The sequence below is a fragment of the Scyliorhinus torazame genome, chromosome 9 (genome assembly GCF_047496885.1).
Source record: "Scyliorhinus torazame isolate Kashiwa2021f chromosome 9, sScyTor2.1, whole genome shotgun sequence".
Classification (NCBI taxonomy): Eukaryota; Metazoa; Chordata; class Chondrichthyes; order Carcharhiniformes; family Scyliorhinidae; genus Scyliorhinus; species Scyliorhinus torazame.
Genome location: NC_092715.1, coordinates 145,920,474 through 145,935,932, shown reverse-complemented (window position 1 = coordinate 145,935,932; position 15,459 = coordinate 145,920,474). Strand labels below are relative to the sequence as shown.

Genomic DNA, 15,459 nt, shown 5'->3' with positions numbered 1-15,459 from the left:
CACCAGGAACATTCTTCCTGTATCTACCCTGTCTAGTCCTGTTAGAACTGTATAGGTTTCTATGAGATCCCCCCTCATTCTTCTGAACTCCACAAGTATAATCCACAAATATAAATATAAACCGACTCAATCTCTCCTAATTAGTCAGTCCCGCCATCCCAGAAATCCATCTGGTAAACCTTTGCTGAACTTCCTCTAAAACAAGAAAATCCTTCCTCAGATTAGGGGATCAAAACTGCACACAATATTTCACGTCTGGCCTCCCGAGGCCCTGTATAATTTCAGCAAGCTATTCCTGCTCCTGTACTCGAATCGTCTCACTATAAAGGCCAACATACCATTTGCCTTCTTTACCGCCTGCTGCACCTGCATGCTTACTTTCAACAACTGGTGTACAAGGACACCCAGGTCTCATTGCACATTCCCCTCTCTCAATCTATAGCCATTCAGATAATCTGCCTCCTTGTTTTTGCTACCAAAGCGGATAACCTCGTATTTATCCACTTTATATTACATCTGCTATGCATTTGCCCACTCACTCAGCTTGCCCAAATCACACAGAAGCATCTCTGCATCCTCCTCACAGCTCACCCACCCACCCAATTTTGTCTCATCTGCAAATGTACATTTTGTTCCCTCAACTAAATCATTAATATATATATTATGAATAGCTGGGATCCCAGCACCGATCCCTGTGGTACTCACTAGTCAATGCCTGCCATTTGGAAATACCTGTTTATTCCTAGTCTTTTTTTCTTATCTGCCAACTAGTTTGCTATCCATCTCAATTCACTACCCCCAATTCCACTTTGTCAAAAACTTTCTGAAATTCTAAATAAATCACATTCACTGGCTCACCTTCAATTCTGCTATTTACATCCTCAAAGAATTCCAGTAGATTTTTCAAGCACGATTTTCCCTTCATAAATCCATGCGGACTCTGTCAGATTCTACCACTGTTTTCCAAGTGCTCTGCCACACAATCCTTGATAATGGAGTCTCGAATTTTCCTACTACCAACATGGCTGACTGATCTATAATTCCCTGTTTTCTCTTTACTTCCCTTTTTAACTAGTGGGATTACATTAGTTACCCTCCAATCTGTAGGAACTGTTCCAGAGTCTATAGAATCATGCAAGATGACGACCAATGCATCCACTATTCCTAGGATCCTTAAGTACTCTGCGATGTAGATTATCAGACCCTGGAGATTTATCAGCCTTCAATCCAATCAATTTTCCCAACACTACTTCTCTAACAATACTAATTTCCCTCAATTCCTTCCTCTCCCTGTGTTCCCCAACATTTCTTGTATTATTTGTGTCCTCCTTTGTGAAGACAGAATCAAAGTATGTATTTAGTTGGTCAACTATGTCTTTGTTCCCCATTAGAAATTTCCCTTTCGCTGACGGTAAGGGACCTATATTTGTCTTCACCATTCCTTTTCTCTTCACACACCTTTAGAAACTTTTACAATCAGATTTTATCTCTTCTGCAAGCTTACTCTTGTACTCTATTTCCCCCTTTTTGATCAATCACTTGGTCCTCCTTTGCTGAATTTTAAACTTCTTCCAGCCTTCAGTCTAGTTTTTTTTGGCCAACTTCTTTGCCTCTTTGGATTAAATACTATCTCTAACTTCCTTTGTATACCATGGTTTGGCCAACATTTATGTTTTACTTTTGTGCCAGACAGGAATAAATCATGGTGGTACCACAGTTACAACCTCACAGTGCCAGCGACCCTGGTTCGATTCCAGTCTTGGGTGACTGTCTGTGTGGAGTTTCCACCTTCTCCCCATGCCTGTGTGGGTTTCCTATGGGTGCTCCTGTTTCCTCCCATAGCGGAAAGATGTACAGGCTAGATGGATTGGTCATGCTAAATTTTCCCTTATTGTCCAACGATTTATAGATTATGTGGAGTTACATGGAAGGGGTGAGGACATGGGTCTACGTGGGTTGCTTTTTGGAGGGTCGATGCAGACTCGATGGGCCGAATGGCCACCTTCTGCACTGTGGGGATTCTGTGAAATCTGTGAAACAATTGTTCACCCATGTGCTCTTTGAATATTTGCCTTTTTCTATCCACCCATCCCTTTTAGAAATATTTACCAATCAGTCATAGCCAACTCACACCTCATACCATCGTAGTTTCCTTTACTAAGATTCAGGACTCTAGTCTCAGAATCAACTATGTCACTCTCCATCTTGATGAAGAATTTATCATATTATGGTCACTCACTCCCAAGGGGCCTTGCGCAATTAGAATGCCAGTTATTCTTTTCTCATTACAAAATGCCCAGTCTAGGATCTCCTGTTCTTAGTTGGCTCCACAATGTCTTGGTCCAGAAAACCAACCAGAAAACACTCCAGGAATTCTTCCTCGACGTTATTGTGGCTAATTTAATTTGCCCAATCTATTTGCAGATCAAAGTCGCTCTTTTGTTTTCGTAAATTTACACTACCCAATTCATTCTTTCCAATTAAGGGGCAATTTAGCATGGCCAATCCACTTACCCTGCACATCTTTTGGGTTGTGGGGGCGAAACCCCGCAAACATGGGGAGAATGTGCAAACTCCACACAGACAGTGACCCAGAGCCGAGATCGAACCTGGGACTTCGGCACTGTGAGACAGCAATGCTAACCACTGTGTCACCCTGCTGCCCCTAAAGTCGCTCTGAATTACAGATGTTCCTTTCTTGCATGCGTCTCTAATTTCCTGTTTAATGCCATTTCTGACATCTAAGGATATGCCAATGGTGTTTATTGTGTGTGCGTTCTGGAATGCATTGGTGCCGCTCTCCAGGTGACGGAGAGTTGCGATTTGGCGTGCAATTCGCGCCTGCTGCGATTTCAGAGTCGGAACCGATTCTCCGCCCAATCGCATTTCCCGATATTAGCATCGGCCGACGGAGAATCCAGCTCAATGTCTTTTTCACTCTTGCATTAATATCCTCTTTAACCAGCAATGCAACACCACTACCTTTTCCTTTTTGTCTGTCCTTCCTAAATGTTGAATACCCCTGGATGTTCAGTTCCCATCCCTGGTCAACCTGCAGCTATGTTTCCATAATCCCGACTATATCATACCTGATTACATCTATTTGCACGATTAATTCATCCACTTTATTCCAAATGCTTTGTGCGTGAAGGCACAAATCATTAAGACTTGTCTTTTTCACATTTCTTGTTCTATTCCCATTATTTTTCACTGGGACATCAGCCCCGGTCCTGCCCAGGTATAACCCGTCAAGTTTGTAGCGGTCGCACCTCCCCCAGAATTGATCTCAATGTCCCATAAATAAAACCCTCCCCCTCACACAATCTCTTGAGCCACATATTAATCACGATATCCTGCTATTTCTGCTCTGACTAGCATGTGGCACAGGTAGTAATCCTGAGATCACTACCTTTAAGGTCCTACTATTCAATTTTCTTCCTCACTCCCTATATTCAGCTTTTAGGACCTCATCCCTTTTTAAAATCTATGTCGTTTGTACCAATGTGTACCACGGCCACTGGCTATTCACCCTCCCCCTCCAGAATGTCCTGTAACTGTTTTGAGATATTCCTGACCCCAGCACAGGGAGGAAACATACCATCCTAGAGTATTGTTTGTGGCCACTGAAACGCTTATCTATTCCCCTTACAATTGAATCCCCTATAACGATTGAATTCTCACACTTTTTACTCCTCCCCTGTGCAGCAGAGCCAACCACATTGCAACAAATTTGGCTGCTGCTGCTTTCTCCTGAAAGACCATTCCCCTCAACAGTATCCAAAGCGGTATATATGTTTTGCTTTGCCTGGTGGTCACCCATTCCCTTTCTGCTAGTGGATTCTTAGCCTACAGTGTGATCAACTCTCTGTACATGCTATCGAATGATACATTCCGCCTTGTGGATGCTCCCCAGTGTTTCCAGCTGCTGTTCCACCTCCAAAATCTGGGCTTCCAAGAGCTGCAACTGGAGACACTTCCTGCACATATGCTGACCCTGGGCACTGGAAATGTTCCCGGCTTCCCGCATAGAACAGGAAGAACACACCACGGTTTTGAGTTCTTATTATCAAATTATATCAATTACTCTCGGGCCCTTATTCCATGCTCCTCGTTATAGCCCTCACAAATGATAAACCACAAAATAAGACCTTAAAAATCCTAAGCAATAAAAATAGTAAATACTTACCCGATCATACCCACCCAATTAGTTGCATCCACTTGCCGTGCATCTCTTTTGAATCCAGATGTCACTTCAGGAGATCCTAACTAACACTTCGCTCTTAGTCTCGTTCTTTCTTATACTTTTTATCCTCCCGGCTCCTTTCTATCTCTCTATCACTCCTTTATCCTCCCGTCTCCACTCTCAGTCTTCGTCTTTCTCGCACTTTTTGATCCCCCAGGTTCTGTTCTTAGTCTCGTCCCCAGTACCAATTGCTACATAACGCTTCCCTCTATTTCACTTAACTCCTGGAAATTGTTCCCATAGCATGTACACCCTACCCACCCATCACTTTAAAATTGGGTCTGATATGACAGTTAGTTTCGAGAAGATCTTGTCCTATGCTCTTCCACTATGAGGCGCTGCAGTAATGTTAGCAACAAAAATCCATTCAGAAAAATAATATACATGTAATTTTCTTTTAAACTGTACAAGAGTACTGCTTCTATCTTGATGTATTTCTCTTGATAATCAGGATGTATTGTGTTTCAGGGTTTGCCACCTCATTTAAAAATTCCCAGGATCTGAACTACCATTACTCTGGTAAGCAGAGAGTGAACACAATTCATCAATACCTAGTTATCTATTCTGAGTTCACCAAACAAGGTTTTAACTGTTCACTGCTCACAAAATTGTTGAGATAAGGCTGTGTCAAATTATGCAGTATCAAATATTTCATTTTGTATTACTAACCATATACTGCATAATGTGTGTGTGTGTACTGTTATGTAACCAGCTACTGTGGAGACTGATGTTTTCACTTGCAAATCACAACTCCAGATATTGCCAGTGCCACTGTATTGGTGAGCTTTTAATTCACTTAAAATCCATCCATTTGCAGCCAAGTTAAAATAAGGTCCATTTTATGTCTTCACAGGTATTTTGAGTCTAAGTTCTTCAAAAAACTAATTGTTAATGGTATTAAGAATTATGATTGCTACCTTAAATACATATACCTGTGCATGCTTTCTAACTGCACAACCTATCTTCCTGGTGTCATTTCTTAAATAATATTTTGTGTCAATGTTTTTTGATTATAAATGCTGTGCCCAGGCATAAAACTGTTTAACTGTTATGAAACTGTTTTTTTCCTGTGTAGTCATAACCCGGTCATGTAGCTTCTCACATATTGCTTTTTGAATCTTTTGAGAATACTGGCATTTTTTTCCATCAGTAACAAAAATTTCCAGCCCAAAGTATAGAATGAATAAAATATATTCACCAGGGTTTTAATCTCAATGTAGGGATGGAAATTGAGGTGAGCAGGCGTGTAATTTTGTGCTGCCAGCCGGCAAGCTGGTTTACTTGAACCCTTCCTCCTTGATCCATTTTTGGGTTAGACAGATTGTGGCAGGAAACCATAAATGGCAGCGTGGCTTTGTTAAACTAATTAAAATGCCAGTTATGGTCGCCCCTGGCATTGGCTGCATGGCAGCTGCCTGGAGTTGGCCTCTCAGCTGCGGACCAGGGCATCAATATTCCAAGAGCGATTAAACACCATTCCATATCCAGACTACCTTCAAGAAATGCGACTGGAGGACAATATTTTTAAAGATAAAAGTTTTCCAAACCAGAAGTACTGTTTGATTAAAAGGAATCATAAGGTTGTGTCAGTGGAAGTATATAGTTGACAACTCAGTGTTTTGCATCACAGCAGTAAGATTTAGATTTACCTTTTTGTTTTGCAAGACTGGTTCCCTGATGTCACAAAGGAAATTAGCTGCAAAATAATTCCTAATATAGAGAGAAAAAAGGGGATGTTGAGGCACCTGTTCTCTCTATCTGAGTTCAGGAAATGATGCATTGAATCATAGAATCACACAGGACAGAAGAGGCTTTCGGCCCATCAAGCCTGCCCAACAAAAAAAACAACTCTAATCTGTACTAATCCCACTTTCCAGCAGTCGGCCCTTAGCCTTGAATATTATGACATTTCAAGTGCTCATCCAAGTTCTTTTTTAAGACTGTGAGGTTTCCTGTCTCAACTACCCTCCCTGGAAGTGCATTTCAGACTCCCACCACCCTCTGGTGGTGGTGGTGTCAGCAGGAAAATTAAATACCTTTGAAGAACTAAATGTAAAAAAATTTCTATAGATTATTAACACTATTTAAAATGTTGTTTCTTTTTTTTCTCGCAGCTGTTGAAAGAAATAATTTAATGAGGCTTGCCCAGACAATACCTTTCACCCCTGTTGATCTCTTTGGTAATATTCATGCTTTTCTAACACATTGATTTAAAATGTTTGTTATGTCTGTGGGGCAGGGATGGGGGAAACATGAAGAGAAGCAGCAAAGTTGGGGAGAATGTTCTGCCAAATGAAAGCACAGATCCGTTGCTTTCTTACAGCGGTTACCAAATTGGATAATAACTGATCAATAGTGTACAAAGTGTGGCTTATTATTCTTAGATTTTTGAGACCAGAGTGCAATTCTTCTTCTGTGTTAAGATTGAAAGGATTCTAACTATGAAAATTCTGCTCCTGGGCCATTCCATCCTGCTCCAAATTTTCAGAAAGGAATTAGAGATTACCTAAAAAGGAGAACACTTATAATAAAAATAATAATTGTTTATTGTCACAAGTAGACCAGTGAAGTAAAACAGAAGAACGGACACAATTGGACAACTCTTTCAAACTCTAGCAGAAATCAATGGGCCAAATGGTCTCTTTCTGCATTAATGATTCAAGATATCACATGCTTCAAAAATACATATATGATCAGAAACATCTTGCTCCAATTAAGTATCTCTCTTATATTTCCTACTGCAATGTTTGGTACTCATTCTGACCTATTCTAACAATGATTTCATTTCTTTCTTAAAACAAATTTTGAAACATATATTCTGGTTTGTTTTCTCCTTCCTACTGGTTCGTCCCTCCATTTTGCAGGGTGGAAGCAATTCTTGAAAAAAATTTATTTGTTCATTGACTAAAAACTAGATTTGAAGGCCACAGTTTCAACCAATCGAAAACACATACCAGTTGCACTGAAGTTATTGTTCCAATGTAATTTAGGCACAGGTATCCAGGAATGGGCTTGCAAAAGGGAAAATTTGAGGGTGCCCAGAAGTATCTGTATAAGCAACTTGGGGGCAGCACGGCAGCATAGTGGTTAGCACAGTTGCTTCATAGCTCCAGGATCCCAGGTTCGATTCCCGGCTGGGTCACTGTCTGTGCGGAGTCTGTACGTTCTCCCCGTGTCTGCGGGGGTTTCCTCCAGGTGCTCCGGTTTCCTCCCACAGTCCAAAGATGTGTAGGTTAGGTGGATTGGCCATGCTAAATTGTCCTTAGTGTCCAAAAAGGTTAAGTGGGGGTTATGGGGATAGGGTAGATACGTGGGCTTGAGTAGGGTGCTCTTTGTAAGGGCCAATGCAGACTCGATGGGCCGAATGGCCTCCTCCTGCACTGTAAATTCTATGATCGATGGTTCATGATGCTTGAAAGTTTACACTATTTTTGAACATTGTACTGTTGTAAAATATGTCAGTTCGGTGCTAGAGCAACTGTCAACCATTTGCAGTCATTACTATGCTGGAGATATTGCTATCATTTTTTATTTCTCTGCAGCTGGTGAAGAGGTAACCATCTACAAACTAGAGGAAAGCTCATCAGTGAACCTGGACAAGAGCATGTCCTCCTGGTCTCAGCATGGTTTGGCTGCCATGATTCATGTCCTTTCTAAGGAGGAAATGGATGGGGGACTTCGTAGGGCTATGAAGGTGTATTGCACTTGGTCGGAAGAGGATGTGCTGAAAACTGGGCAGACTTACATCATAAAGTCTTTCCTGCCAGAGGTAGTCAAAACATGGCAGAAAATCTTTAGTGAAGGAACAGTGCTCCATCTCTGTCTGAGGGTAAGTGATTCACAGAGAATGAAGAAGTTTCACCTTATTGAGGGGTTTTTTCTTTATTTGTTTTTTTGGGGGTGTATTTATTGGCCATCCCTGAGGATATTTAAGAGTCGACCACAGCAATGTGGTCTGGAGTCACATGTAAGGCAGATCAGGAGAGGATGACAATTCCCTTCCCCAAAGGACATTAGTGAACCAGATGGGTTTTTACCACAATCGACAATGGTTTCATGGTCATCATTAGACTTTTAATTCCAGATTGTTAATTAAACTCAAATTCCACCATCTGCCCTGGCGGGATTCGAACCCAGAGCATTACCCTGGGTTTCTGAATTACTAGTCCAGCGACAATACCACCATGCCACTTCCTCCCTATTCCATTCAATATATGGAGGAGCTAAATATTCCCAGCCTTTCTAGTAAACTCCTCTAACTCTAGATAGGCCAGGTCTGCCACTCCAGTTGCATTTTATGATATTTGGCCCTCTGATATTTGAGTATTTATTTTTTACAAGCCATTGTTCTGCTGCAATTTACCTGGTGTGAATTAAATCCTGTTCCTTGCAAACATACTTAAGTATTTGTATGCTAACCAACAGCAATCTCTAAAATATGGACAAGTGATTTCTTCAAAATTAAATGTATTCATATTAGAATAGACATGTGCTATGCTTTAAAGTTTATTAAATCTTCGTATCCAGATACATTTTTAGATTTGGCAATTTGAACTGTCGTGCGAAGTGTGTCCTTTTAACAAGGTGAAAATTCAGGAGATATTTGATTGTCTGCCTGGAATAATGAATGGTACCCCTTTGATTGTGCTTGATTTGTTGATTGTACCCAGAATTTTGGGTTTTGAAATGCAACAGTTCTACTTGTCCCAATCTATAAGAATTCTTTGAAGACGTAACATGGTAGTTAGACAAAGGAGAACCAGTGGACATGATCTATTTAGATTTCCAGAAAGCCTTTAACAAGGTGCCATATAGGAGGCTGTTAAATAAGTTAAGAGCCCACGGTGTTAAGGGTAAGATCCTGGCATAGATAGAGAATTGGCTGACTGGCAGATGGCAGAGAATGGGGATAAAGGAGTCTTTTTCAGGATGGCAACAGGTGACGAGTGGTGTGCCTCAGGGGTCGGTGTTTGGACCACAACTTTTTACAATTTATATTAACGATCTGGAAGAAGGAACTGAGGGCACTGTTGCTAAGTTTGCAGATGATACAGAGATATGCAGAGGGACAGGTAGTATTGAGGAAGCAGGGGGGTTGCAGAAGGTCTTGGACAGGCTAGGAGAGTGGGCAGAGAAATGGCAGATGGAATACAATGTGGCAAAGTATGAGGTTATGCACTTTGGTAAGGAGAATGGAGGCATAGACTATTTTCTAAATTGGGAAATGTTTAGGAAATCAGAAGCATAAAGGGACTTAGGAACCCTAGTTCAAGATTCTTTTATGATTAACGTGCAGGTTCAGTCGGCAGTTAGAAAGGCAAATGGAATGTTAGAATTCATGTCAAGAGGGCTAGAATAAAAGAGCTGGGATGTACCTCTGAGGCTATATAAGGCTCTGGTCAGACCCCATTTGGAGTATCGTGAGCAGTTTTGGGCCCTATATATAAGGAAGGATAATCTGGCCTTGGAAAGGGTCCAGAGGAGGTTCACAAGAATGATTCCTGCAATGAAGAGCTTGTCATAAGAGGAACGGTTCAGGACACTGGGTCTGTACTCGGAGTTCAGAAGGATGAGGGGGTTTTATTGAAACTTACAGGATACTGCGAGGCCAAGATAGAGTGGAAGCGGAGAGGATGTTTCCACCAGTAGCAAAAACTAGAACTCAAAGCCACAGCCTCAGACTGAAGGGGCGATGCTTTAAAACTGAGATGAGGAGGAATTTCTTCAGCCAGACGATGGGGAATCTGTGTAATTCTTTGTCGCATGTTGGGCAGCACGGTAGCATATTGGTTAGCACTATGGCTTCACAGCGCCGGGTTGCAAGGTTTGATTCCTGGTTTGGGTCACTGTCTGTGTGGAGTCTGCACGTTCTCCCCTATGTCTGCGTGGGCTTCCTCCAGGTGCTTCGGTTTCCTCCCACAAGTCCTGAAAGATGTGCTGTTAGGTGAATTGGACATTCTGAATTCTCCCTCTGTGTACCCAAACAGGCGCCGGAATGTGGCAACTAGGGGATTTTCACAGTAACTTCATTGCCGTGTTAATGTCAGCCTATTTGTGACAATAAAGATTATTATTATTATAGAAGGCTTTGGAGGCCAAATCACTGAGTGCCTTTAAGATAGATAGGTTCTTGATTAATAAGGGGATCAGGGGTTACGGGGAGAAGGCAGGAGAATGGGGATAAGATACATATCAGCCATGATTGACTGGTGGAGCAGACCTGCTGGGCCAAATGGCCTAATTCCGCTCCAAAGTCTTATGGTCTTATGCTTTTAGCCCCATTCAGGAACCCATTCAGACCTCTATACAGTACTTACCTGACACTGGCCCTGCCAGGTTGGCACTGCCAGGCCATTGTCCACACATGTCACCTGACCACCCAGGGGCTACAAATACATTCGAGCCTCCCACCCGCTGTGGTCATTTTGTCTACCCAGAGACTGCAATTGTGGCTGAGTTAAGGTCCTTGTTGAGGAACCCTTGGACTTTAATGTCTACTTTGTGCCAGCTGCTTCTGTGGCGGAAAACTACCTCCAGTATAGGCATGCTGCTCAGGCTTAAGAGGTTGAAAGAAGAGACCCATTATGAAAAATCTATAGTCAGATAGAGCACCTGCTCAAAGAGGAAACATTTCGGAATTAATGGACCGCGAAGTGCTATAAAAAGAAACAAAGCTCATACCTCCTTTGAACATGCCTTTAGCTGTCAATCAAGAGACTTAGAAATGTCAATGGGGGGTGAAATGGAATATTAGCAAGCAAGTACAAAGGTATTAATGGTGTATTGTACTTGCAGGATAAAAGAAAGGAAATGCTGAAGAATATCGGTTGTTAACTGTACAAAGGCTTGGTCTAGTCTGACACTAATCCCGCGAAGGAGCCAATGATGTCATGGACTATCACGTTCATGACTAATAAAGCCTTATGTTCACTCGCTCTCGCTGCCACTCTGTGGATTGAAGGTACATCAATTTATTAGTCATAGACAGCACCATGGAAGCCGCTCTAAAGCCAGACAGGTTCGAACTCGACGCTCGCGCATCCGAAGCGAAGGAAATATTTGAACATTGGCTTCGATGCTTCTTGGCCTACATCGACTCCTCAGCAACGGCACCCTCGGAGACCATCAAACTGCGACTCCTCCACGCTCGGGTGAGCCATTGAATCTCGGTAATGATTGAAAAAGCAGCCACATATGAGGAAGCGGTCACAACCCTCAAGGCGCACTTCGCGAAGCCCGCCTCACTACTCGCCGTCAACGCGCCGGAGAATCGTTAGGCGACTATCTGGAAACCCTGACCCTACTTGCCAGAAACTGCAGCTGCCGAGATATGATGGCGGTGGAGCATATCAACTCACAGATCTGGGACACTTACGTGGCGGGGGTCCGCTCGAACGATATCAGGCCGCGCCTGCTGGAAAACGGGACCTCCGACCTGCGGGACACGGTAAAGCGAGCTACCTCGCTCGAGGTGGCCTACCAGAACCTCAGCGCGTTCCCCGCGGGCCCGGGCCTGGTGACCCCCTCCTGGACACTATCGTCACGGCCCCCGTCAAACCCGCCTACGCTACAGGCCTGCGCCGCGCGGCTGCCAGCCCAGCCCAGAGAACCGCAATGCAACTTCTGTGGCCAGGGCCAACACCCCGGCAGCGCTGCCCAGCCCGCACGGTGACGTGCAGCAACTACAGGAAAAAGGGGCACAACGCGAGAGTCTGTCTAGGCCGATCCAAGGCCCAGAAATCGAAAGCGCACCAGGCCCAACCCATGGACTCACAGCCCCACAGATCCCGCAATGTGGCAGCGTGCCAGCCTGGAATGCCCTCCCCTGACACGTCACCGGCATCGTGTGAATCGTGGGGCCGCCATCTTGGCCGCCGGCCCCAACACCGACCGACACGTGCGACTCATGGGGGCCGCGATCTTGGCCGCTGGCCCCAGCCCCGACCAACACATGCGACCGGTGGGGGCGGCCACCTTGGTCACCATCTTCGACCCCATCCAAAATGTGCGACACATGGGGACCGCCATCTTGCGATACCACCGACCCCGCAGGCTACCCACAGCGGGGCATGGTGACCCTGGACCACTCGCAGCCGAAACTATTGAGGAACTCCATGATGGTCGTCCGGGTCAACGGGCACGAAACCCCCTGTCTCTTTGACTCCAGGAGCACAGAGAGCTTTGTCCACCCCAACACGGTAAGGCGCTACTCCCTCCACACCTACCCCGCCTCACAAACAATCGCCCTTGCCTCTGGGTCTCATGCGGTCCAGATCCGCGGGACTGTATCGCCAACCTAGCAATCCCCCGCTGGCAGGAGGTCCTCCCTCACACCTCACTCCGGACTGTAAGCCCATTGCCACCAGGAGCAGGAGGTACAGCTCGGTAGACATGGTATTTATCAAGTCAGAAGTCCAGCGACTGCTGAGTGAGGGGATCATAGAGGCCAGTAGCAGCACCAGGAGAGTGTAAGTGGTGGTCGTCCGGACCAGGGAAAAGAACCTGATGGTTGTGGACGACAGCCAGACAATTAACCGGTTCACGCAACTGGATTCTACCGTGCACTCCTGGTGTTGGGGAGAAACTGCAGCTGCCCGCAAGTTTCGGCGAGCGAACACACTGAACTCTTGGTCCGGGACACTTTTCTGGCAGGTATGCTGTCCTCCCAAATCCACCAGCGATTGCTGGAAAAAGACACTCTAGGTCTCAAGGAGGCATGGGCCCTTGCAGGCTCCCTGGATGTGGCCTCCAGAAACGCCCGCGCTTACGTTCCCGACCGCGCGGCAGCCCCCTGGGCAGCCTGGAACCCTTCCGCAGCCGACCCCAAAACATCCCCCATCCTCCCACAAGCTTGAGCTGCAAGGCGGCCTGGCAACCCCGGGGGGCCCCGCTGCTACTTTTGCGGGCAGGCCAGGCACCCCCGGCAGCGCTGCCCGGCCCACGCATCTACCTGCAAGGGATGCGGTAAAAAGGGCGACTTCGTGGTGGTATGCCAGGCCCGTGCGGTCGCCGTGGTCTCCGGCGGCGAATGCGGACCGCCACCACAAACCTCTCCATGACCCCCGGGCGGCCAGCGGGCGCCGCCATCTTCCGACTCCAGGGCCATGTGCGGCCCCCGGGAGCCGCCATCTTGTCCCAGGGACACCACGCTCGATGGATGAGCGCCGCCATTTTGTGCACCTCCAGCAATGTGCGACCAATGGGAGCCGCCATCTTGGATGGACTCCCAGGATCCCAGCTCGGCTGACCACACACCGCCCGAAGAGGACACTCAACTGCTGAGATTAGCCTCGGTGACCCTGGATCAGTCCCGGCCTCGTACACTCTCGACTGCCACAACAACTGTACTTATCAACGGGCACGAGATGTCCTGCTTAATCGACTCTGGGAGCACGGAGAGCTTCATACACCCCGACACGGTAAGGCGCTGTTCTCTCCTCGTCCACCCCGTTAATCAAAAAATCTCCCTGGCCTCAGGTTCCCACTCAGTAGAGATAAAGGGGTTTTGTGTAGCAAACCTCACAGTCCACGGGAGGGAGTTTAAAAATTACCGGCTCTATGCCCTTCCCCACCTCTGTGCGGCCACACTCCTAGGTTTAGATTTCCAGTATAATCTCCAAAGTCTAACTTTCAAATTTGGCTGCCCTATACCCCCCCTCACTGTCTGCGGCCTCGCGACCCTCAAGGTCGACCCGCCTTCCATGTTTGCGAACCTCACCACGGATTGCAAACCTGACGCCACCAGGAGCAGACGGTACAGTGCCCAGGATCGGATCTTTATTAGCTCAGAGGTCCAAAGGCTACTGAGGGAAGGAGTCATTGAAGCGAGCAACTGTCCCTGGAGAGCTCAAGTAGTGGTGGTAAAGACCGGGGAGAAGCATAGGATGGTCATTGACTACAGTCAGACCATCAACAGATTTACGCAGCTGGACGCGTACCCTCTCACCCGCATATCCAACCTGTTAAACAGGATCGCGCATTACAAGGTCTTCTCCATGGTGGATCTTAAGTCCGCCTACCACCAGCTCCCCATCCGCACTAGTGACCGCAAATACACTGCCTTTGAGGCAGATGGGCGGCTCTATCACTTCTTAAGGGTTCCCTTCGGTGTCACCAACGGGGTCTCGGTCTTCCAGCACGAGATGGACCGAATGGTTGACCGGTATGGTTTACGGGCAACATTCCCGTATCTCGATTATGTCACCATCTACGGCCACGACACCAACCTCCGAAAATTCCTCCAGATCGCAAAGATCCTTAACCTTACATACAACAGGATAAATGCGTGTTTAGCACCGACCGCCTAGCCATCCTCGGCTACGTAGTTCGAAATGGAGTTATAGGCCCCGACCCTGACCGCATGCGCCCCCTTATGGAGTTCCACATCCCTCACTGCTCCAAGGCCCTGAAGCGCTGCCTAGGGTTTTTCTCTTACTATGCCCAGTGGGTCCCCAACTATGCGGACAAGGCCCGTCCCCTGATCCAATCCACAGCTTTTACCCTGTCGATAGAGGCCCGCCAGGCCTTCAGCCGCATCAAAGCAGACATTGCAAAGGCCACGATGCACGCCATCGACGAGCCCCTCCCCTTCCAGGACGAGAGCGACGTAGCTCTGGCGGCCACCCTCAACCAAGCGGGCAGACCCATGGCCTTCTTCTCACGTACCGTCCATGCTTCCGAAATCCGCCACTCCTCAGTCGAAAAGGAGGCCCAGGCCACAGTCGAAGGTGTGCGACATTGGAGGCATTACCTGGCCGGCAGGTGATTAACTCTCCTCACTGACCAACGGTCGGTTGCCTACATGTTCGATAATGCACAGCGGGGCAAGATAAAGTACGATAAGATCTTGCGGTGGAGGATCGAACTCTCCACCTACAGCTATGAGATCTTGTATCGTCCCGGGAAGCTAAACAAGCCCCCTGATGCCCAGTCCCATGGCACGCACAAGTGGACCGCCTCCCTCCACGAGGACCTCTGCCACCCGGGGGTCACTCACTTTTTCCACTTTATCAAGACCCGCAAACTGCCCTACTCCATCGAGGAGGTCAGGACAGCCACCAGGGACTGCCAAATCTGCACGGTGTGCAAACCGCACTTCTACCAGCCAGAGAAAGCGCACCTGATAAAGGCTTCCCATCCCTTTGAACGCCTCAGCATGGACTTCAAAGGCCACCTCCCCTCCACCGACCGCAACACGTACTTCCTGAACGTGATTG

At 46.5% G+C, this 15,459-nt stretch overlaps 1 protein-coding gene across 3 annotated transcripts in view; it reads left to right on the top strand.

The window, feature by feature from the left end:
- Positions 1-15,459, top strand: part of LOC140429507 (transient receptor potential cation channel subfamily M member 6-like) — a 426,501-nt gene that overhangs the window by 381,451 nt on the left and 29,591 nt on the right. For all 3 annotated transcript variants that reach the window (XM_072516596.1, XM_072516595.1, XM_072516594.1), the window contains exons 32-34: positions 4,712-4,762; positions 6,358-6,423; positions 7,786-8,072. In XM_072516596.1, the coding sequence (XP_072372697.1) occupies positions 4,712-4,762; positions 6,358-6,423; positions 7,786-8,072 (404 nt within the window). The remainder of the gene's footprint in view (positions 1-4,711; positions 4,763-6,357; positions 6,424-7,785; positions 8,073-15,459) is intronic.